At 40.7% G+C, this 22,748-nt stretch overlaps 2 protein-coding genes across 2 annotated transcripts; both read right to left on the bottom strand.

The window, feature by feature from the left end:
- Positions 1-248: 248 nt before the first annotated feature.
- On the bottom strand, positions 249-13,971 carry CCDC62 (coiled-coil domain containing 62). Its single transcript, XM_075718134.1, has 12 exons — positions 13,758-13,971; positions 13,325-13,517; positions 12,546-12,712; positions 11,673-11,774; positions 11,169-11,340; positions 10,982-11,083; positions 9,741-9,829; positions 8,656-8,756; positions 6,734-7,483; positions 2,722-2,902; positions 1,964-2,095; positions 249-279 (listed from the first exon to the last, which is right to left on the bottom strand). Exons 1-12 carry the CDS (start codon positions 13,791-13,793, stop codon positions 259-261), a joined length of 2,046 nt encoding a protein of 681 aa, XP_075574249.1. The 5' UTR covers positions 13,794-13,971; the 3' UTR covers positions 249-258.
- Positions 13,972-15,405: 1,434 nt separating this feature from the next.
- Positions 15,406-22,107, bottom strand: DENR (density regulated re-initiation and release factor). Its single transcript, XM_009490551.2, has 7 exons — positions 21,972-22,107; positions 20,960-20,979; positions 20,594-20,678; positions 19,846-19,929; positions 17,609-17,725; positions 16,405-16,544; positions 15,406-15,624 (listed from the first exon to the last, which is right to left on the bottom strand). Exons 1-7 carry the CDS (start codon positions 22,075-22,077, stop codon positions 15,580-15,582), a joined length of 597 nt encoding a protein of 198 aa, XP_009488826.1. The 5' UTR covers positions 22,078-22,107; the 3' UTR covers positions 15,406-15,579.
- Between the last annotated feature and the right edge of the window lie 641 nt (positions 22,108-22,748).

Here is a 22,748-nt window from a genome sequence, read left to right as displayed (position 1 = left end):
TTGAGTCCAACCATAAACCTAACACTGCCCAGTCCACCACTAGACCATGTCCATAGTCCTCTCAGAAGTCCACAGACTTATGTTAATATTGCAGATGCATTTATAAAGAGGGAAACAAAAAAATCAACCAAAAAAAAATCAAATTGAAAACACCTTCATACTCACAGAACGTCATAGAGAAAAGAATGGAAGCTTAGCATCTCTTTCTTCCGCAGCAGATAACTGGGTTCTGTGAAGAGCTTCTGCAAGTTCTGTTGTCTATATTGTAATGCAAAAACACTACATGGAAATCAAAGAACTCAGATAATAAAAATTACAGAGCTGCCAGGTTCAAACTGGCGAGCAGCAAGGATACGCTTTTTAATTCCCTCTTCTCTTCCCGCCCCCAAGCAGGGCACAGAATCCAACAGGTACAAATTCTTACTGATTAAATTCTAAGCGTTTTATTTGATATGTATTATACATAGATTATATATATATAAAAAAATATATATCTCTCTCAGTTTATATATAAAGCACAGTTTAAAACAGCCTCGGGTAAACCTGGTTTTAAGCACAGATTAGTTGGCCTGCATAGATTAACTAAAACACGCTTGACAAGTTTTTGCCCAGAACTGCTCTGAAAGTAGATCAAAGTTCTCCAGCTGTGGTTCAGAAGCTACCCCAGCCAGCAAACACGAGCCTGCTTTATTTTCTATCTATTAAAGCAACCATTCTGAATGAGAAGCCAATTTCCAAGCTCAAAAATGCAGTATCAGGTTATAAAGCAGAGTCATGCTTGCTACGAAGGGACAGCCGGTTTAGGCAAGCTGTGATGTGCCAACCAGTAAGCAGGAGCCAGACAGCTGATGGGGCTGGGCAAGAGCCACAAGCAAGCACTGTTTTGCAGAGAGCTTTTCAGGAATCCCTCCTACAAGACAGTCTTTGCAAAAGACTACACTGCTGCTGTCTCTCACGCTGAATGAAATCCTGCAGATGAACTTCTGAACAAAATATCCTTTCAGTTTATGCAAACGCTGGCACACAACCTTTATACTTCAGTCAGTCCCAGCACAGCTAAGGTTTTATGGTTCTGAATGTTATCAAAATTGCTTTGTCTGTTACTTACGGTAACATTGTTCTGTTCAAGTTCATCTAAGCATATAAGGGGTGCAACGTTTTTAGAGAGAGGTAATACTTTTCAGGAGAAAGCTGAGGTTTCAGCATGCAGCCTTCTCATTAGGAGTCTGCTTTAAAACCAAAAGCCTAAATTCTCCCTTTGTGATACATACCAGCGCAAGTTTACTCATTTCTAGTGATGACTGGTACAATCTCCTTGTCAAACAAGGTAGAAATTCTGAAGCCCATTTATGAAAACAAACAAGTGCCCCCTTCTCCAACTACTATTGCCCACATACTCAAGGCAGAAACTCCTTGTCAGCGTTCATGCTCATAAAATAAACTGCCCTGACAGCTACATACAGGTTCTTTTCTTTGACCATTGAGTATGTTCTCTGACCCTGCAATGAAGGAACTAAAACTACTAACCCACAAAAACTCTAAACTTATTTCAGCTGAGACTCTGGTTTAAATTCATATACAAAACTATTCTATATATCGCCTATTTCCTATACCGTCCTCCTTTCCACAAATATACCTAGTGCAATAAACCAGTTCTGAATGTAAGTCATACTTCCGTTCACTTTTTTCTAGACCTCATACAGCTTGCTCCAAAATAACTTCTTCCTTCCATCTGTTTAGACACATGCAAAAGTCAAATCCTGTCATGACCCTGAGGAGCCATAAAGACTCCTATAAAAAAATTCAAGTACATCATGCTAAGGCATGCAGAAATTTTCTCTTTAGCAAAGCGTGAGGAAGATGTTCTTTATAATGTTGTAGCACAAGTCAAGCCTAAGTGAGAGGATGTTCACAATCGCTCTTCCCGGCCACCTAAATCTAGTCATAGTGGAGTAATATATACCGTATTAATGATGCTGCTGTTTGGGCTGCAGCGAGGGCTCGTGTGGAGGAGAGTGCTAAGCTCCAGATCAGCAACCATCTGTCGAGACTCAGCCAACGCATGTTGCAGCTTACTTATTGGGGAACTGGTGTCCTGGAGGAGACAGAAAGTGAGCCAAAGTTATGATCTTTTCGTAATATGTCAGAGGATTATAACATACCCAGAACCATCACTTTCATTTTGAAATGTCTCAGTTCAAAATACTACAACATAATGCTGCTCCAGACTCTGTCTAAATGCTGGTATTCCTGCCAAACACAGAGGTCTTTCCTAGTGTCAGCTTTTTAACAGACCTTCACATGCATGGATATGTAGTGCACACAACAGCAGTACCTCAGTGATAAACGGGAGAATATACAAAGACATGAGAAAGAGGGAAAACTAGGCAGAACAAGAAAGAAACAGTATCCAATAGCTTCTAATAACTGTGTCCAAGCATAATATTGTGCTTTACTGGAATTACCAATTAGCCAGCATCCTACAGCCTTTCATTTAAAAAAAAAAAAAAGATAAGCTTTTGAAAACTCACTTATGCTGTCCAAGACATATTGAGACAACAAGGAATTATTTTGAAAAAATATTTCACCACCTTTGCTTTAAGCCTGCTGTCTTGTCACTCAAGTCCCTAGTTCTTCCCTGCCAGCAGACATTTGCTTTCCTACCATCAGTCACAATTCCTCTTAAAATTAAGGAAGTACGTTCTGCAATAAAATACTGACTCGGTCCATGGTAGCGTTGCAGCACCTGTTTGTTGGCTTAGTCACTGAAAGGCTACTGATCTCCAGAGGGAAGTCTTCATCAGAGAATTTCTCACATCTTTGAGAATGCCTGTCTCCTTGCTGGGTAGATGTCAAACAGGGAGAATCCATATGAAAAGAATTCAGATCCACATTTTCTTCACTGTTAAAAAAATTAAGACATTGCCAGAAACAGCATCACCATTCTTTTTAAACTTTCAAAGGAAAATCATGGGACAACATAAATTTAATTATGGGCCCTGAGCCAAGAAAACCATCAAGCATGTGAGATTACTCTGTTCCTCAGAGTGGTTCCCATGTTTAGCAGCTTCATTAGATGAGTTTTATCCTCTGAAGATAACAGTTTGACATTCCACCAGTTTCAAGAACAGCTAACACTACCATGTGCTTGAGTATCTATTTAAACTTACAAAGATCACACAAAAGGCAGTATCTAGTTCCTCCCAATACTCTGGTACTCTTTCTTCTCTCATACCCTACTCCCTTTTTTTTTTTTTAATCAACCATTAGGCAAATTAATATTCATAGGTGTACTTTTCAAGGGAATTTCACAGTCTTTTAAAGTCATCATCTCACTTCAGAGATCACAGGAGAGCTTTCCCAAAGCAGCTTTATTTTATTTATTTTTAAATACAGCAGCAAACAGTAAAGTGCTGTTCGGGCAAACTGTGATTAAACCCAAACCTCAGTTGCATGACTACTATTTCAGTATGGAGTTGAAGCATATGATCTATTGGCATATACCTTCCCCTAGGTTTTAAAGCAAAACAAAATACTAATTTAGCACTGGGTATATCTGCATGTATTTAGGAATATCTGAAAAGCAATTTAAATGACAGTTAAAGCAACAAATCATACCCAGCACATTATTACTGTCTGAACACTGACCTACAGCCATCCCAAGCTTGTCCTTATACAAAAGGTCTTTAGCTCTTAATATGCATGTCAAATGATTGAAACTTTTCTCTTACACCTTTCCCACACTAAAGTTAACTTTATTATAGCCTACCCTAGAGAAGAACAGTTCTCAATTTCAATTCCTTAAATCACAATTTTATCAAAACGTACCAAATCCCTCACTCAGCTCCAGCACCAATTAATCACAAATTAAGACTAGAAGTACTAAAAGCTGTAGCATATTAGAAACTATCTTCATCACCCTACCTAAGCCCTCTTCCCCTGGGATCACCCATCCCCTGTGCCGCGTTTCCACACAGCACTGGGTGCTGTCTGCAGCCTGTACAAAGACGCGCCCTGGTTTCTGCTAGCAGTTAGAAGCTATGCAGTGAATTTCATTTTCAACTACTAATTTCCACTTCATACCATTTTTAAAAAGTAAACACAATAGCAGCCATCTCCCTAAGTAAAACATTTCTGTATTCATCACACTTCTGAACAAAACAGAAGCACAGTGCTAGCACTGCCTGGATCAGGTAAATAATTAAAAAACACGTATATTTTAAAGAAAATACTGTCTTCAAATTTACAACATTTCATTAAATATTCTTTAGATGCAACACATTCCATACCTGGCAAGACTGTTACAGAAAGGCTTATTTTTAAATGACATTCCATCTAAGAAAAAGCCCTTTTGAGAGATGCCAGCTCAGAACTGTCTGCTGGGTCTCATTTCACTTCTCTTGTAAAACACCGGGATACAAAAGGCTTTTGAGAGAGAAGGGCTCATGTTTGTGAGCTTCAGACAAGGCAGGGCTCTGGAGAGATGTGAGGGAACAAGCTGTAGCAGCCTAGAAGCAGGGGATGCGAGGAAATGCAATGAGCACAGCTGGTTTTGAAGGATACACAGGTTGGGAGGGAGGGGGGAAAAAACAGGTTTGATTTTGAGGCAGGGAGACAGCTCAAGGAACGGGTGGCTTAGTCCAGCAGGAGCACACTCAACAAGTAACTGCTGATGCTCCATCTTTAAAACTAGAATTGAGATAAAAATCCAAAGGCAGCAAATGTTGATCCAACATAAATGAAGTCACTAAGTCAGAGCACACAGAAATGATTCCTGCACTACAGTATTTCACAATCACTCTTGCAGTTGGATAAGGTATTTCACTACATTAATAGCCGCCTTTTTGGCTGTTCCAGAATTCAAGAACTCACGTCAAAAATATTTGCTGGGCTGACAGGGAGGTGCCATCACCCTTCCCTACACACAAAATACATCATCAGCACTACGAAGCCAGCAATGGAAAACTGGAGGATCCAGATTCAAGTCCCAGAAGGAATGTTGTGTTTGGTCTCTGCCGTTAATGTCTTAACAAGAAGCCCACACTGAAGACTACAATACTACTGCCTCCCTCCCATTTATGGGGTGAGAATTTATTCGGTGGCAAATCAGAGTCAGCAGAGGCTGGAAAGCAGACAGTCTGGGATCTGCACTGAGTCGATCCATCCCCAATTAGCAGGGCTCCTCGGGCCATATGTGGGCATCAAGAAAACTTGATAGCTCAGCAGCAAATCCCAAACGGGCAGAGCAGCCCTCCCTTACTGAAGGGTATCTGCTCTATCTGCATTGCCCGGGTTGAATTTGTTCCTTCTCCCCCAAAATCTCCTTAAGGACAAGACAAAAAGTGAAAGCAGTTTTCATGATTCAGCCTCAAGAGATTTGGAGGGATGGCAGCGTGTCGTTTGTGCTGCCAGGAGAATAGATAAGAAAGGTCAGGGTAGACATAAGGGGAATGGATCTTTTTAATGATTTATGGACAGAGGAAACTAGAGAGAGTCCACACAGTGTGAAGCTCAGCTAAGCTGTGTGGGAATGTGCTGGGACAGCATTCTTTTTCAACAGCTGCCTATTCACCTTGTTTCTAAACAGAAACAGGTCTGTCTCCCTGCAGTAACAATTTCTATAATACTTTTGTTTTAAAAGCAACACAGAATGAAAGCATCCCTACTCAGATATTTCCATTCCATAACACGAATTTTGTTTGGATGTTGGGCAGACTTGCTGGCTAAAATTCTTAGCAGGTTTAAACAGCTGTTCATTTACTGTAGTTGTCAAACTACCAGCTGAAAAGCTGCTCCTCCTTCTCCGTCTCAAAGGCAGCTATGAAATTTCTGTAAAACTTCAGAAATCCTTCTAAAATAGAGCCGGTAAGTTAGCCAATTTTTTGAAAGGAAATACAGGAACCAACACAACAAATCCACAGAAAGTCACAGCTCTGAATGCCCTTGCTTGTGCAGGCATAAAACCACTTCTATAAATGTGAAGCAGCATTTATACCTCGGACACCTTCCAATACCATGAAGACACCCGAGTATTTTTCCAACACTTCTCAGCATTAGAAACCTCATTCTGCTCATCCCCAACCACATGTCCTTTTCTCCTCCCCCACTATAAACACAGGGATTGAGTCCCATGAACAAAGAGGCACTGGAGAGTGGACAGATTGCTGTCCTTTAAATCTTGCCATCTCATTTTCTTGCCCTGAGTGAGGAAAGCAGCCTGTGCGTAAGAGCTGTGTCCTACATTCTTGCCCAGCCACCGTGTGATTTCTCAACAGAAATAACACAGTCACTAAAGCATCACAGAAAATCTAGGTTTCTTTCTTGCCTTACAGAGACATGACTGTGGAAGTCCAACTCTGGTCAGAACCTATTTTGTCCACCAGATTTACAAGCAATATCTGGGATTTCAAAAAATCAGAAGATTTTTTAGATATGCATTTTTCTCAATGAGTTTATTTGGCAAGTTATGTGGTATTGCAGCTTCTCCTACCCACACAGCTCTTGGTGGTAAGAGATGCGAAAAAATAAATGCATAAAAACGGAATCATGATACCTTAGAGCTATTTTAACTTATTTAAATTTACTACTTTTCAAGCTGGTAGACTAATTTTAAAACAGCAGTCCCTTTAAACATCACTTAAGAGAATATAAATTATTGAGAGCTTGCACACCCAAGTTTCTACGTAACTCCAGCTTGTACCTATCTATTTCTTAAATGTAACAAGCACATAACCTTTTTGAGCTGGCACGTTTCATCTCTTGTGCAGTCTTCAGACAGTTGCAATCTTTTCCATGCCACATACTTTCATCTCCTTTTATGGGTTTGAAAATCTTCAACCATTCCGGATCTGATACTGGCTTCCACCATGCATCTTTTTTTATGATGAAGTCATTACTACAGGAATCAGATTCAGGCTTGTGAATTGCAACAGGAGTCTCTCTGCTTTTTTGGCCAAACAGAATTCCAGTTCTCTCTTCCCAGGTGTTATTTGCATTATCATTTTTGTCAGATGCGACGGTGTTCTGGACCAAAGTACTTTGGAAATCTACACAAGAACTGACGTTAAGCCAATGCCCATATTCAGGTAAAGATGGCTCAAAGGTTTGTTGGTCTCTGTTTTCCACTCCATTCTCAGAAATTTCCCTGTTTCTCAACGGCTTTGTGTTGTTTGCCTCACAAAATACTTTGCTGCCTAACTCATCAGAGCTTGATGCAACACCCTGCTTTTCTTCTTCTTCCGAAAGGACAGCCAAGACTTTCACAACTTTTTGACACCCGTTTAAGTATGCTGAGGTAGTTTCCTCCAGGTCTGATGCATTCAGTAACAGTCTATTATCTACTTCACACATCTCAGAGGTGGTTTTTACCCTACTTTTTGGAACTTGTGCGGTTCCACACTCCTCGCATATCCCGTGGGTGCCCTCAATCCTAACCGCGTCTGTCTCGCTGTTACTTTCAGGGGCAGGGAATGCCATACCTATGCTACAATGGCATGATAAAGAAAACGGTCAGAAATACTGCATTTAAAGAGCATACATAATTATACCCAAGGTTAAAGCTATACATTAACCAGAGGCTGTAGCCATGGTTCTGCGGTAGTTCATATAACAACAGGCAGCTGTATCCTTCCAAAACCCAAAGTCTGACCAGATTTGGCTGTTACTTTCTGTCCTGGTTTTGGCTGGGATAGAGTTAATTTTCTTCCTAGTAGCAGGCATAGTGCTGTGTTTTGGATTTAGTAGGAGAAGAATGTTGATAACAAGCTGATGTTTTTAGTTGTTGCTGAGTACTGCTTATGCTAGTCAAGGGCTTTTCAGCTTCCCATGCTCTGCCAGGTGCACAAGAAACTGGGAGGGGGCACAGCCAGAATAGTTGATCCAAACTGCCCAAAGGGCTATTCCATACCATATGATGTCATGCTCAGTATAGAAACTAGGGGGGGGTTGGCCAGGGAGCAGCGATCACTGCTCAGGAACTGTCTGGGTATCGGTCGGCGGGTGGTGAGCAATTGCATTTTGCATCACTTGCTTTGTATATTATTATTACTATTATTATTATTATATTGTTATTATTATTATTTTACTTTATTTTATTTCAATTATTAAACTGTTCTTATCTCAACCCAGGAGTGTTTCTCACTCTTACTCCTCCGATTCTCTCCCCCATCCCATCGGGGCAGGGGGAATGAGTGAGCGGCTGTGTGGTGCTTAGTTGCTGGCTGGGGCTAAACCACAACACTTTCCAAAATTAGTCTGAGAGTTTCCTCATGTTTTATATAGTGTGGTGATTCTGTCTGAACCTCCAGGGTGTGCACCAATTCCCTAATCTGAAAGCAAAATAAACTTTCATTTTTAAACAAAAGTAGTAGCAGGCCAGATTAACACCCCTACCACCAGACTATTCAATTTTTAAAAAAATCATTAACTGTCTGGCCTGCGTACAGCGCTTTATTCTGTGACTGATACTCATGGTGTCTCCTGACCAAGTTAAAAAAGTATCTGACAACTTCACTGGATGTTTGTGGCTGAGCCCAGCAAAGCCATCTTGACACAGCCCACATCTCTTTTAGCATATCAGTTGTGGCTGAACAGTGAAGTGTCTCTCCGAGAGCAGACTACTGGGGGGGGGGGGGTAGAAAAAAGAAATTACTTTACCTCTTTTCATGTGCTGCCTTTTCGTGCTTTTGCCTTAATTCCTGAGAGCTCTCCAAACTGACATGGAGAAACTGCAAGTCACGCTGCTGTTTTACATAGATCTGTTTAAAGATAGCAATGCAAATTAGTGAAAATCTGGAGTGCAGGAACATTGTCATCAGGTACTAAGACATTGCTTGTCTTCCAAAAATATCCTCAAAACATTTTTATAAACCAATACCTGTAGTCAAACTATAGTCAAAGCCTTCCAAATCTAAGGGGACATCTCAGCACGCATTTAGGAAAAGAATGTTTTGTGGCAATAAACAGTATTTCTACTAGAAGACTGCAGTGGTCTTCTAAAACGGAACCACACTGAACCATAAATACAATATCATTATTGTTCTTTGATATTTAATACATTGTTATTATGTTGTTCAAAGTTATGCAGAATTACAGGACATGGAATGACGATCATGGTATTTGGCTTTCGCTGCAGGGGCTTTTTCGTAAAACTAACGTAGAAGATAACAAACCAGTCAATTATTTGCAATAAAAAAAAATTGAATATGCCTTGAGAACCTCAAATGAGTGCAGGTGAAAACAGTTTTTTAAGTCTCTCTTGAAAAACAGATCTTTCAGTACACCATGCCCCTTTACACTGTGCGAGTTCACCTTGGGCACGTGAGAGGCAGCACGCCCCACTCCCTCTGCCTTTCACGTGACTTCTCGAGCCCAGCGCGCTCTGGTTATACACACGTACTGACGAACTGTTATCTCAACAGGGTGCCCCCACTTTACTGCTATGAGGGTGGCATTTACTTATTGTAGGACTGAGTAAATATAATTATACAAAAAAGGCTAAAAGTGCAGGTAAATACAAGGATTTGTACCATGGGTTTTTAATTTTAACAAAAAAAAAAAAAAAAAAAAAAAAAAATCAACATTCTGTAGAGTTCCCAGCAAGGCAGAAACAGCAAATTTGATTTGTTTTTTTCTGAATTAGGAATAGCTAGATCTAACGTTTTTACAGTGTTCCATGCAGATTTGATGTTATTGAAAAGTCTCTTCATAATCTCAGAGTAGAAAAACAATTAGGGTTGTACCTGTCGCAAGCTTGATAGTTCTGTGTCAGTCCGCGCTTGTTTAGACTTGGCAAACTGAAGAAGTTGATCCTTTCTCTTTGCTTTCTCAACTGTTTCAAAACATATACAATTTTTTAATTACTTAAAGTGAATAGACACAAAGCAGGTACATTTGTTAACACCTATGTCTGTAGCAGTAGAAACAGGTACCTAACCAAAACACAAGCATTTTCTTTAGATCAACAGGATCTATTTACCTGCCAAATAACAAGAGTGCAAAACCCATACAACTAAACAGATCAAGTATTTTCCTCGGACTTTTCACCAGCACCAAGCTTTATTTTACTAACAGCAATATTCTACCTCATTGACTGATTTATTTTACTTTTTCATGTCAACATTCTTCCATGGAAAGGAAATTCAGTAATAAATTCTAATTCATGCCTTGTACAGGGAAGTGCTGGGAAATATTTCCCATTACTATTGTTTTTAAAATAATGAGACATAGGATCAGCATTTGGCAAAGGTATTGGCAGACAAGAAGTGACAGGCAAGTAAATCACCTCACAGCAGAGGACATCGTTGGTCACCTCATCTGTCAAGGTAATATTGCTTGTCTGTAAGAACACTGCAGCAACAATCAGCCTGCTTTTCCTATCCACTGCAATACAGAAGAGCTTCCCTCTACCCCAAACCAAAGTGAAGCTATCAACAGATAGCAAGCCGCAGTTCACCAAGTCCTGCATATTAAACTGCCTAAATCAAACCCATCGGTTAAACAAGAGAAAAAGTGAATTTGTAAACATATTTCTTCCATACAAACACTGGAGAGAGTGAATGGGCTGGTAATTTCACAGGGCCTAAGCTTTAGGTTTTCTATGTGGCTTCTTTTCAGTAGGTCACCATTTTCTAGGCAACCCATGTCAGAAGGGAGAATGGCACCTCCATTTACTGTATTAATACCACAGGAGACATGAAAGTCTCAAAAATTTTAAAGAGAGAATCCTCTGAGCCATTCATTCCTCCATGTGTAATCATATTGGTGAACTTTGTGCTTTTATAAGATTTTATAAACTGTTCCTGCAGAAGCCCTAGATACCGCTGTCACAGAAGAATGACACACAAAGGCATACACCTTTATTAAACTCCAAGAAAGGTAGATAAGCAGCTGCCTCCTTCACAGATATTACTGAGCTGTTGTCATCTAGAAGTCTGTGAGCCATTGAAAGCTAAGGCATTAAAAGCCAACTGCCCACACTTACCAATAAGTGCGAGCTTATTCCTCAAGCAGTCATTTTCTTGTCTGAGGTGAATGATTTCCTCCTGCTGCTTATTATTTTCCTTCACCTTTTCACAGAGGTCATCTTTAAAACAAAATGTAGTATTTCCCAGAATGAAAAGAAATCATGCTGCTCTGCACTGAATTAGGTGCCCAGTATAAACATTTACCTTTCAGCTTATTTGTTTCAAGTATTAGTTCTTTCAGTCTCAGTCTGAGGTCTTGCTTTTCCTTGTTGAGACTGAATTCCTCCGTCTTTGCTGCACGCAATGCACTTTCCAGCTTCTTGAATTTAGATGTAAACTCAGTAATGTGATCAGTTGTTTCAAGTATAACCTCGTCCTGAAATATGAAATAGAATGTATTCTTGATTATCGTTTTATCTTCATGTATGGATTTTGACAAAACAACAGTACCTCTTACTACAGTAGTTATAGCTACTTCACAGATTTTCTTCTGAGCTCTTGAGGAAAAAAACCCAAAAATCAAAGCCAGGAAACAAGCTTGTTTATGAAAATAAACCAGTTTATTGTTTGTTGACCACTTTTCCCTTCTCAAACAAGCCTAAGAATTAAACAGCAGTGAGATCAACGGTGACTAAGTGACTGTGGTACAGTCAACAACCGCACTGCAGTTTGACCACATTTACCGCCTGATGAGATGACAGATGTTACCTTCAGCTTAAGCATAGTAACAAGCTCCTGTTCTCTTGCTTGCAGCTGGCCTGTTTTAGCAGACAGTTCCAAAACTGAGCAGTGGAGACTTTGATTTTTCTCCTAGTGAACAAAAATAAGTGTCAGCTACTACTTCAATGATTCAAAGTTATTATTTTTCCAGTAAATGTGTACACAACTTTATTTAAACATTATGAATGGCATTGTGGGATTCTGAGCAAGCTGTGAGGATCTGGAGAAAAGAGGACTGGAGTAAAAATCGTCCCCCAATTCGTTACAACCAAACCTACTTGCAATCAAGGATCTTAATATCCTGCCTGTCTTAAGTCAAGCCGATCAGACAGATGAAAGCACATAATACTGCTTTACTGTATTGCATACAGGGGAAAACATTATCCCAATAAACACATCATTGCTAAATCACTTTAAAAAAATCTAGAACCCTTGAATGCCAATTATTTTCATATGCTTAAACAGTTTTCAGAATGTCACAGTTCATCATAATAATTAAAGCCGTAAATAAAACTTTCTGGAACTTCCCAAGCAAGTACCAGTACTGTTCCAGGGGCCAATACTGCCTTTTGCAATCCCAGTGCCTGACTTTTTTGGAGGCAAGCTGGTTCTGAGCAGCGTTCCCCAAAACTAAGCAAGCCAACAGCAAACTCCAAATCCTAGCTTAGGAAAGCTTTTTTTGCCCTTTTTCTTTTTTCCAACAAATCAGAGCTATACCTTAATCTAACATTACTGTACTAAAACACAAATGCAACTCAAGAGCCTTAATATGAAACATTTATTCGCTAGTGGAACCCACAAATGCTGCTGGCAGTCTGTACATGCATGGACTGCAAAATCTGACCATTACTCAACTCCTACCTCCAGCGCCTGACAGTGAATAGTTGCATCTGTTACTTTTTGAGACAGCTCTTTAAACTTCTGTTGTGTATTTTCAAATGTTGTCTTACTGTCATTCTGCTGAGATTCTAAGAACTTTAACCTTTTGGTCAGTGATTTTATAATTTCATTTCTCTTGTTCAGCTCATCTGAAAAGAAAGGAGACAAGGTATCTGTGAGAAAAGAGCTCAGATACTGTCATGCGATTTTTTTAAAACTCAGAAATAATTCAATCCAGCGTTTTAAAATCATGCGATTCAGAAATTGATGCTCGCATTGCATACTCTGAAGCAGGATTCCCTAGCTACCCAGGTCGGATGAAATACAAACTCTGTGGTGACCTCTGTACTATGGCTGTCAAACAAGACTGTTCAGAGCTGCCAGGCGATTAGCTGGGTGGCTTGCAGATGATGTCAGAGCTGTGCAGCAGGACCTCAGGGCACAGGGCTCTGCAGTAGACCAGCATGTTTGCAAACTGTTCTCCTCCCGCACATTTATTTCATCAGATATTTTTTTAAGGAATCCACAGAAGCAACTTACATATTCAAACGACAAAGAGCTGTCTGATTATCATACCCCCTTCCAGATCAGATCATTTTAGTACCATTGTGGAAGTTTTGGTCTCGGAAAGACAACCAAATTTAAGGCTGAAGGGTAGGAAACAGTTCCTTAAACGATGCAAAACTGTTATTGAGGCGTCTAAGCACCTGAACGTACTTAAGAGACCAGGGTCGTCTTCTTTATACACACACGATACTTACTGTTTAATAAGTTGCATCTTTCTGCTAAAGTCAGTATTTTTTGCCGATCATCTTCCCAGGCTAGAAGCTGTCTCTGATGCACTGCAACCATGGCATTGAGTTCCCTATCACGATCTTTCAGTTCTGCAATTAAAAGCTGGAGTTCTTGCCTCTGTTTCTGAATGGTGCTGTTCTCAAGGCTCGGGCTAAGTTTCTAGAAAAGGTAACACACAGAACACATGTCAACATAAAGAAGCAGCAACAAATTCTCTGATAATAAACCTGAGGTTTTAAGTTGAAATATTTTTATACTATAAACAGAGACCATCTGAAAAAGTTCCTCATGCTTGTGGTACCACCTGTGGTCCTTGAGTGAAACTGTTAGCGGTACAGTTGAGTACTTTCATGTTAAAAATAGAGCGCTCCAATTGTTGACTGTACTTTCATTTTTTACCTGGGGTGAAGCAGAACGCGGCAGTGATGGATTCATAGGGGACTGGGGACCAGAGCGCTACCAGGCATTAGCGGACAGGGGTAACTCTTTATGACTGCAACGTTCAGCTTGGAGGCTGCCTCCGGTGTAAGCGCTACATGGCTACCCGCCGAGACTCCTTCTGACCGGGCAACCCTGCAGGAATGACAAACGCAAGCCGCTGAGAAGTGACCGAGCTGGGGGCACGGCCCTGCGGCCTCCCACGGGCGCCGAGGCCTGAGGTGGGCCCTGAGGCGACAGCAGCTCGGCCGAGCGGCGCCCCCTCCGCCGACCGCTCCCGGGGCAGGCCTGCAGGTCCCCCATGCCCTCCCGCACGGCGGGGCCGCCGCCGCCGCCGCCCCCGAGCCCTTCCCCTTCCCCTTCTCCTTTCCTTTCCCTTCCCTTTCCCCTTCCCTCAGCCCCGCCGCTGCCGCCCGTTACCCCGCGCCCCCCGCCAAACCCACCGGCGCCCTCGCCCTGACGTCACGGCTGCGCCCCGCCCCCGCCAGCCGTTGAGTGGCCGCCCGCGGCGGCCGTTAGGCAGAAGCCCCGCCCCCTCCCCCCGCAGCGCCGGCGTCGCAGGTTCAAGTCCCGCGCCCGCCCGCGGCCGCGCTGCGCCAGCGGGGCCGGGAGCTGCCCGAAATAATGTGGTAATTAATAACGTTGTTAATAGGAGACGAGTGAGAGCCCGACTGGATGTTACAGGATGGCGGGAACTACCCTGCTCACCTTTGGAATGGAACAACTACAGCGATGCAGTTATCTCGTGAGCTACACTGTTCTCAGCCGAACAGATGGGCTTAGAAACAAAAATGACAGAAAAAACCAACTTTACCAGTAGAGGAGGATACATCACCCCCTTGGGTTTGACCTCATCTAGGTTTTACAGTGACAGGAGAACATCAGTTCCAGGACTCTGCCACCAGGGAGCATTTAATGTTAGTAAATGGAGCAGCGACATACAAAGCGGCGAAATACAGAGCACCACGTCGAAGCTCGTGGCCGTCAGCGGGAGCGCAGAGAGCAGGGCAGTACAGCTAGCTCCCCGCCTTACCCGCTGTGTGAGCACAATTTGCTGAAGCACACAGTGGTGGCTATAAAGTTGCATTAATTACTACCATTCTTGAACTCGCAGTGTGCTAAAAGCATAAAGCCACTAAAACTGCCTCACCTAGAAGGCCGGCAGGGTTAGGAGATTGTTTGGAGTTACAAAAATAGGCTAAATGTTTCAGACATAGTCACGCATTCCTCAGTGTTTCCACATAATAGAATAAAACAGTTCAGCTGGAAGGGACCAGCAACGATCACCTAGTCCAACTGCCTGACCACTTCAGCATTCATTTTCCTTTAGTTGTTAACAAACCTTGAGAATGTTTGTCCCATTCCGATTTCTAAGATTTTACGCAGGTAAATGAGAGGTACGAGTTTCTGTACATTAGCTGCACGCCTTATTCACTTCAGTTCTGCAGAAAGGACAGCAGATGAAAAATAAGCTTTTAATGACATAAATTATTATTTTCCTCTAAGATTGTTGGAGGAAAGTAGCTGTAAAGAAAACAGAAACCATATTTGGTCAGGAACAGTAATTTTATTTCAATCTACTTCATGCGTAAGCATGATAGAACCCCAATTTAACTTTGGCAAATATCACAACAAAAAAAAAACCAAGCAGCCTATACAGAACAGTGAAAATGCCAAGGATACGGGTTCTCCACAGTTTCACTGCAGAGCAAATGGATTTAGAAGCCTCACTTTGGCTACATCATTTATAACCATATAATTAAATAAAGGTAGTCTTTCACTATCACTTCTTGACTTCTCCAAGATCTTCAATGCTATCATCATCCACCTAGGGGGGAAAAAAAAAGGCCAAAACACAGCATATTAAGTATATCTTCTTCTTACATGTCTCACTCAATATTCACCACTGTACGTGTAATGAAGTGTGGGAGACGTATACAGCACCATCCGAGATTCCCTGCAAGTGACATGTGCCTGTAGGGCACAGCCGAACCTACGGGGCTCTGAATAAAGACAGGTCTACAGAGTTCAGAAAGAACTACAATCAGGAAATACCAGAACAAGGGAGAGTCAAAGAAAGTGCTTGCGATTACAGCAGCGCACCCAAACCTCCCAACTGTTGACATTTCAGTCCAACACAGAATTAGCTAATCTCTTCTTCTGAAGCACAAGTGTGTGGTTTTGGTGGCTTTTCTTTTGGGTTTTTTTTTTTTCTTTTTAATTTTACAATATTTTAAGAGATTTTGAAAAATAGGATGGCAATGTCAGAATACTTAGGATGTTAGAATACTTAGGATGGCAAGGTCAGAAAGAAGTCGCAGATATTTGACTTACTCCGACATGCCTTCCTCGCTGTAGTATCCACAGTAACAGCACTACATGTTCAGGGAGTTAACGTTTTTTGGACAATGGAAGCAACATTTGACTTAAAGTTTAATCCCTCCTTAACCTAGTCATTCATAGGTGGGAATGCAACAACTGGTCTTTTAATTTTGCACAACAATCTGTGCTGCTAAATATGAAACCCTGTGTCAAAATCATTGGCTACTGTGGAAAACATTGGCTATTGTGGAAAACTAGAGTTCTGACAGGAGAAAGGGTCTATTACCTCAGGCCACTTCTCCTGGATTACATCGATAATGTCATCTGTAAAATCCCCCTGAATGATGATTTCGTCTTCTCCTGTTACTGAGGCACCGCAGGAAAATTTCTGAGCAAAAAACCTTTGTGCTTCCTTAAGATCAATTTCTGTTAATGGGAAAATGGACAGTTTAAGTATGGTCATTTCATACAAGTATTTTCTTCAGTTCAAAACCAAAATCTTATTTTAACTGTTGAAAAACTAGTGGCAGTTTACAGTTAAAGCTTTGCTACAGTTTCCATTGAAAGCAAAAGTCTGTTGTTTACATACAAAACAACTGACTCTGCAAATCTAGCAAACTCTTCAAGGTAAAAATTGCTGAATGTCCTCTACACATTCTGTTTACGCAGGTCTATGCTACACGCACTCACCAGAAAAGCACATGCACAACAGTTTAAAAAGCATCTCCAGTTCTGAATAACTTAGTTATTGAACAAGTTTTTCCATTGAAGTGTTTCAGCATGTTCTTTTCAGAAACATGTCCCAACAATTTTTGAGACTGGCTTCCAGCACAAAGATACATATCCAGTTCAGATCAAGCTAGTGCATATTACTGATCCCTCAAGAAAACTGACGATACTCTCATGCAGGAAATATGTAAGATATCTTGTTAATACAACCAAGGTTAAAACTGACCTTTTTAACAAAATTCATGATCAATGTGAGAAGTAAGATGTTACAGACACAAAGTGGCTGTTTGCAGCTGAACCAAAGCTACGTAGGACAGCATTGTTAGTGTACTTTGGTAATAATTTGACTGCCTTGCTAGAAAGGCAGTTAAAGCCTTGGTCAGTCTCAAGAATAGGTAAAAATAATTATCAATAACATATTTACAGGTTTGATGGAAACAAGCATCTTTTTGAAAATAAACATGTTTATAATTAAAGACAATAGACTACTCTGAAGTCTAACAAGCAGACTGCTGTGGGAAGCCTTGTTTCAAGAAAACCTGTAACTCTGCAAACACCGTGGAAATAAGGACTTCAATAATTTATCACTGAGGGAATTCAGTGTACCTTTGGCATGCTTTGGAACTGCTAAAACCACCTTGGGACTTTCACCTCACACAGACAGAAGCAGATCACTCAATGTAATACAATCAGAAGAAAGATGAGGTTAAAGGCAAGCACATCTAAACCCAACAAAAATGACATAACTGAAGTCAACTCACCAAACGTTGCAAGGCCACATACTCTTGTGACATATTTTTTCTTTGCTCTAGGAATTTTAGCTATTGTAACTTTCTGTGGTACAGTCTTCTTTTTCTGTTTTATCTGACCTCTTCCACCTTTGAAACAGAGTATAAGGTTACATAATCAGTTAAATGATGTCACACTTAATCAAAGAAAAAAAGCATATAAAGTCAGATTTCATCCCTATAAACAGAGAAACAGTTATCTCCCCATCTGTGTTGGTAAACAAAAATATATTTCGCACATCGTCTCAGATTCAGGTTTTTTTATCATCATTTAAGAAAGGTCCCATGTCATCAAAGCTCAGTATTACAAGAAATAACAATATACACCTGTCAAATGTGCGTTCAAGTACAAGCTTGCACAGCAGAACCCTGCTACAATTATCAAAAAAGGGTTGTCCCCACACTTCACTAATGACTGCATTTGGTCTACATTTAACTCCTTTTTCAGGAATCATTCTTTGGTTGTAATCCTAGCAACAAACTGCTCCTTTAATGGTTTTCATGACTTTAACATCCTTAGGGTTTGTGTCTGAGGCAAAGCAACTTACATTCCATTTACTGAGGCCATGAGGACGTGCCTACTCAGGCTGCTGGGTTAAACAGCAGATTAAGTTCTAGATATCCGTGCACGACCCCAGTATGAGCCGTATATCTATATACGAGCTAGCAGAAAACACCATGCCTCTGAAACAGAGGCCAGCTACAGTAGTTGACTACCAAACTTCCACATGATTTAACATCACCTTCCTTACTGTCTGTTTCTAGGCCAACCTGAGGGAACATTTCACATATCAGGCTTTTATTAGTCTGAGTAAAGCATGCAAAAGATATATTCTGCTCATTAGGATTCTTCAAGTCAGATTAAGATCTCTGTCAACTTTGCACACAGTCATCAAGTTACTCCAGGGTAACCAAAGTTTCATGTTCTTGAACCTTCTCAGCACAAAAACCTAAAGAACTTATGACAAGCAGACCAACCCCTTGTGACCACTTTTTTTTTCCTAACATGCAGCTCTTTCAATTCTATGTTACTATAAATTGATAACCGGTAATTTAAGACAGTAAATTTCCATCTTAAAATTTCGTCAGTAAATTTCAGCAGTGTCTTAGTAAGTTTTTGCTTGTTTTTCCTCACTGTCTCTCTTACGGTCAATCTTATACCATCATACTTAACACCATACTGTAAGTTTTCATGAAACACAGATTCTAGGAGAAAATCCTGAAATATTTTAAATGCTATTATTTTAAAACAAAAAAAAAAATACTGAAAACTAACCACACCACTCCACACAATAAATTCATGTTGAAAGAAAACGTCCTGAAGTCTCTGGGAAAAGCATGCAAGCTACAGAACATAAATTACTGTTGCCACTACACATAGCCTGCTGACAAGGTAAACATAACTGGTTACCAAGACACAAAAATAAAATAGCTGCAGTGACATGTGGCTTAAAATCTGAATCTTACTGGGCTATTAACTGTAACTTCTGAAGCACTACAGACACCACTGACACTCCACAGGCAAATGCATATTAACAACCCCAGCATTCTGATTTATGGTGGAAAGTACGTTAATTAAACAGAAAGAACTCCAACGATAGAAGATAAAAGTGTGTTTAAATCATTTCATATATTTTATGTCTTCAAAAGTTGGTTTTTGAAAATGTTTTTCGTTAGTATTGCTAGGAAGAGACACAGCTGTTAATGGAGACATAGGTGATAGCGTTAAAAGCATAAAACCAAATCCTGTTACGTGAATACAGAGGAGGGGTGGAAGGAAAAAAGGCAAAAGCAGTGTCATGAGGCATTAATAGAGGAAAGCAGTCTTTGTTCTACTCTGCAAGCAACCTATAAACTGCTGTTAAACAGGGCAGAAACAAGTATTCCGGGAGGCATGCCAGCTGATTTTAGGTTGAGAAGAAGAATTACTCCCTGAATAAATGCAACAGCAATGACAGGAACAATGAGACACATGATGCAGGTCATCTTTCACTTGCTATTACAACCACACAATTCTTTCATCAGCATATATCACCGCACTAACTCTGCTACCACTGGAAGAAAGATATTTGGTATCTTTTGTGCAGAGTCAAAGCATAGCTAACAACCAAAATGCAAGGAATCCGTGCCATGGTCCAGACCAGCAGGTGAGAAAGGGATGCCCCAAACCACTTAGAAATCAGTACCACAATCAACTATTTAGACCTTGCCTCTCTTTTGCTTCTTCTTCTCCTCTTCTTCTCCCGCATTTCCTTGGCCTTCTCCAACCCCAGCTTCCTGTTTAGGTGAATTTTCTTAAATACATCAGAAATCAGCGGGAAGAAGACAGAGAACAAAATTAGTGGTCACACAACCACAGCCTTACAGGAACAGGAAGTAAGGTACAGTGCTATTTTGCTAAATCTGTAAGCTCTTTGCTTAAGTGCAGCAGCTCCTTGACTGATGCGTGTTACATCTTCATTACAGTACTTAGGCAAATTAGACTTCAGAAAAGCCTTAGCTCAAACATACAGTTAAAATTTCAATACAGTCTCTTCACATAATTTCCACAGAGAGACAGAAATTAATGATAGCGTTAATATTGAAATTCCAAATGCAAATCAACAAAGTTCCCTATTATTAATGACCCTTCCTCCAGCCATCAACAACAGACTGGACAGATGAAAAACCTGATAAACTAACTTTGATGGGAAACAAGTGCATGGATGACTGGTTACAGTAGGAACCTTAAGAAAGCTCAAACATTATTACTGAAACTACACATTGTTTATTCAGTGTTTTCTGACATTATCAAACATATTTTCACAGCATCCAAAAGCCTGGCAGACTCCTAAGAAAATGATTAACTTTCACACTTGATACAGCAGGAAAAGGGAAGAGATGAGAACTGGACAAGCTCAAAGATTTCTGAATATGTGTAAGGGCTCATATCAGTTAGAAAACAGAAAATATTCTTACCTACTGTAAGTTTTGCAAACTCATCTGGAAAATTCTTTTCTAACCATTGTCTGCATTTAGTCACATCAGGCATGTATTCGCAGTACTAGAGAGGAAAGGTCACATGAATGTTGTTAGCAGAGTAACTACAAAATACGTCACAAATACACCAAAATATATTTGCTCTTCAGCTCAGCCATTTCTCCTTAAGATGACTGAATACGAATACTATACTAGCACATAAAAAACCTTGTGTCGACCTAAAGAGGACAGTGGCTATAGCACAGAACTGCCACAATTAAGAAAAGCCAGGAAAGATCAGAATCATCATAGTCAGAAATCATAGGACAGAAGGAAGAAACTCTAACAGCAAAAAAATTAACTCACCTCTGTTGGCAGTGAACAGACTGGAGAAAGAAGGGGAGAAAAAAAAAAAAGAATAGATTACAAAGAGACATTCTCCACTTAGAGCCTTAGCATTAAATTCAAAATGGTATTTTAAAGTTAGATATTACTTCTTACATCATAACTTTTGGTTATAACCACACACTGACTCGAAAAGATTACTTTATTGATACCACTCCACATTTTAATTTTTCTCTCATTAGTCATTTGCTCACATGCTCTGCATTAGGATAAAACTATCGCAGCAAGAGCAGTCAGTCAAGGAAGGAAGCAAAGGAGATGCCTACATCTTTGGGAAAAGTTACAGAAAGAAACACCAGTTCTAGCTGAGGCAAAAGATATACCTAATAAATTACCACATGATCTGGTTAGCCTTCCTTTTTCCAAGAGCCACCAATGTCCAGAAGAGGGGCTCGGCCCCAGAACAAACCCAAACCAATTGTGCAGACTTTCACGCCAACAGGGATTCCTTCCTTATTCCCTGCAACTGTATTCAAGCCCAAAGCAAAAATAACATACCTATCTAAAAAACATACCTGTCAAGATTATTTACTTCCCTTTAAGTTTCATCCACATAACTACAAATGTAATGAGTAAAGAATAATTTAAAGAATTCTGACTTTATTTCTTATCGTCATACTAATGCTCAGAGGCCTTTTCTGTGCTAAAGGCTTTACTGGTGTTCTGCAAGAAGAGATCTCTGCTCAACAGTTCACAATCTGAGCACCACTAACGTAACTTTTACACACAGAAAGCTGTCAGTACCTCCATCTCTCAGAGGGAAGAGTCCTACATTTCACAAAAATGCTTCAGATAAAATACACAACACAAGCTACCTCAGAAAGACAATCAGAAAGGTCAAGCTGACCATAGTCTAGCTTCTCAATAAAAGCTGACCAAAAGAAAATCTCCGCTTCTCTCATTCTTTCTGCTAGGCTGCCCTCACAAAGAGCACATTGTAAGAATCGTGGACAACTGGCCCTTCAGCACTTGCCTCCGCAGTAGAGAACCCGAAGAGGATAGTCAGCATCTGACCGGGCACCGCTCCTTACGTCTCCTCTGCAGTCAGGGACCACAGGCTCAGCTACATCTGTGGCCATGTCACAAGCCTGGAGGTCACAGAACAAAAGGATCAGGACCCAAGTTCTGGGTTAAAGTTATTCGCATCTTTCCCAACTCAACAAGAATCCCAGAGACTGACGAATGCCAGAGAAAAACAGGTACACTCGTAAGAAGAGCAGGAGAGATCAGGGTGGAAAATATAGGAGTCAAGAAATAATGAAAAAATATGGGGAAAATGCCTGCAAAAGATATCAAGCAGCATGGAACTCTAGCACATAAGGGGGAAAACCCCAAGTGCCATAAAATGCAGCGTAAAATGAAGAAAGATCTGCAAGAACAACACATGGAATTATAGAACATACTGGGTTAAGCAAAATGCGAAGTATCACGTTAAATCAGCGGCACATGAACAGCAGGTGCACTGGGGGAGTAGGCGGAGGTACTGCCAGTATACAAGGAAAGGAAAGGGGTCATTTAAATCAGTGTCTGAAGATTTACAATCTGATCCCGGGACACTGGCAAAAAACCCCAAACACCATGAAACAAGCAACCAAACGCAACCCGCTAATACGGTTAATAAGGGATTACACGCACACGTTTTCAGGCAAGGGGCTTAAAAAATAGGAGTCAACAGGGAAGGGGTTTGCAAGGCATCAAGTCCCTCAGGATCACGGGAGCAAGCAGGATATGTGTGCAGAAGACTCGGAGC

The sequence above is a fragment of the Pelecanus crispus genome, chromosome 11, assembly GCF_030463565.1.
Source record: "Pelecanus crispus isolate bPelCri1 chromosome 11, bPelCri1.pri, whole genome shotgun sequence".
NCBI classification, from domain to species: domain Eukaryota; kingdom Metazoa; phylum Chordata; class Aves; order Pelecaniformes; family Pelecanidae; genus Pelecanus; species Pelecanus crispus.
This window is presented reverse-complemented; position numbering and strand designations above follow the sequence as displayed.

What these genes read in the sequence shown, in the direction of transcription:
- CCDC62 (XM_075718134.1), bottom strand. Translation starts at nt 13,793, where the DNA reads ATGAATCCATCACTGCCGCGTTCTGCTTCACCCCAG. An exon ending in TTACTATGCTTAAGCTGAAG is followed by an intron (nt 11,341 to 11,672) that starts GTAACATCTGTC and finishes TTCATATTTCAG; the next exon opens with GACGAGGTTATACTTGAAAC. An exon ending in ACAGCAGCATCATTAATACG is followed by an intron (nt 280 to 1,963) that starts GTATATATTACT and finishes ATTTCCATGTAG; the next exon opens with TGTTTTTGCATTACAATATA.
- DENR (XM_009490551.2), bottom strand. Translation starts at nt 22,077, where the DNA reads ATGGCCACAGATGTAGCTGAGCCTGTGGTCCCTGACTGCAGAGGAGAC. An exon ending in GTTTGCAAAACTTACAGTAG is followed by an intron (nt 19,930 to 20,593) that starts GTAAGAATATTT and finishes GATGTATTTAAG; the next exon opens with AAAATTCACCTAAACAGGAA. An exon ending in ATGTGGCCTTGCAACGTTTG is followed by an intron (nt 16,545 to 17,608) that starts GTGAGTTGACTT and finishes TCCCATTAACAG; the next exon opens with AAATTGATCTTAAGGAAGCA.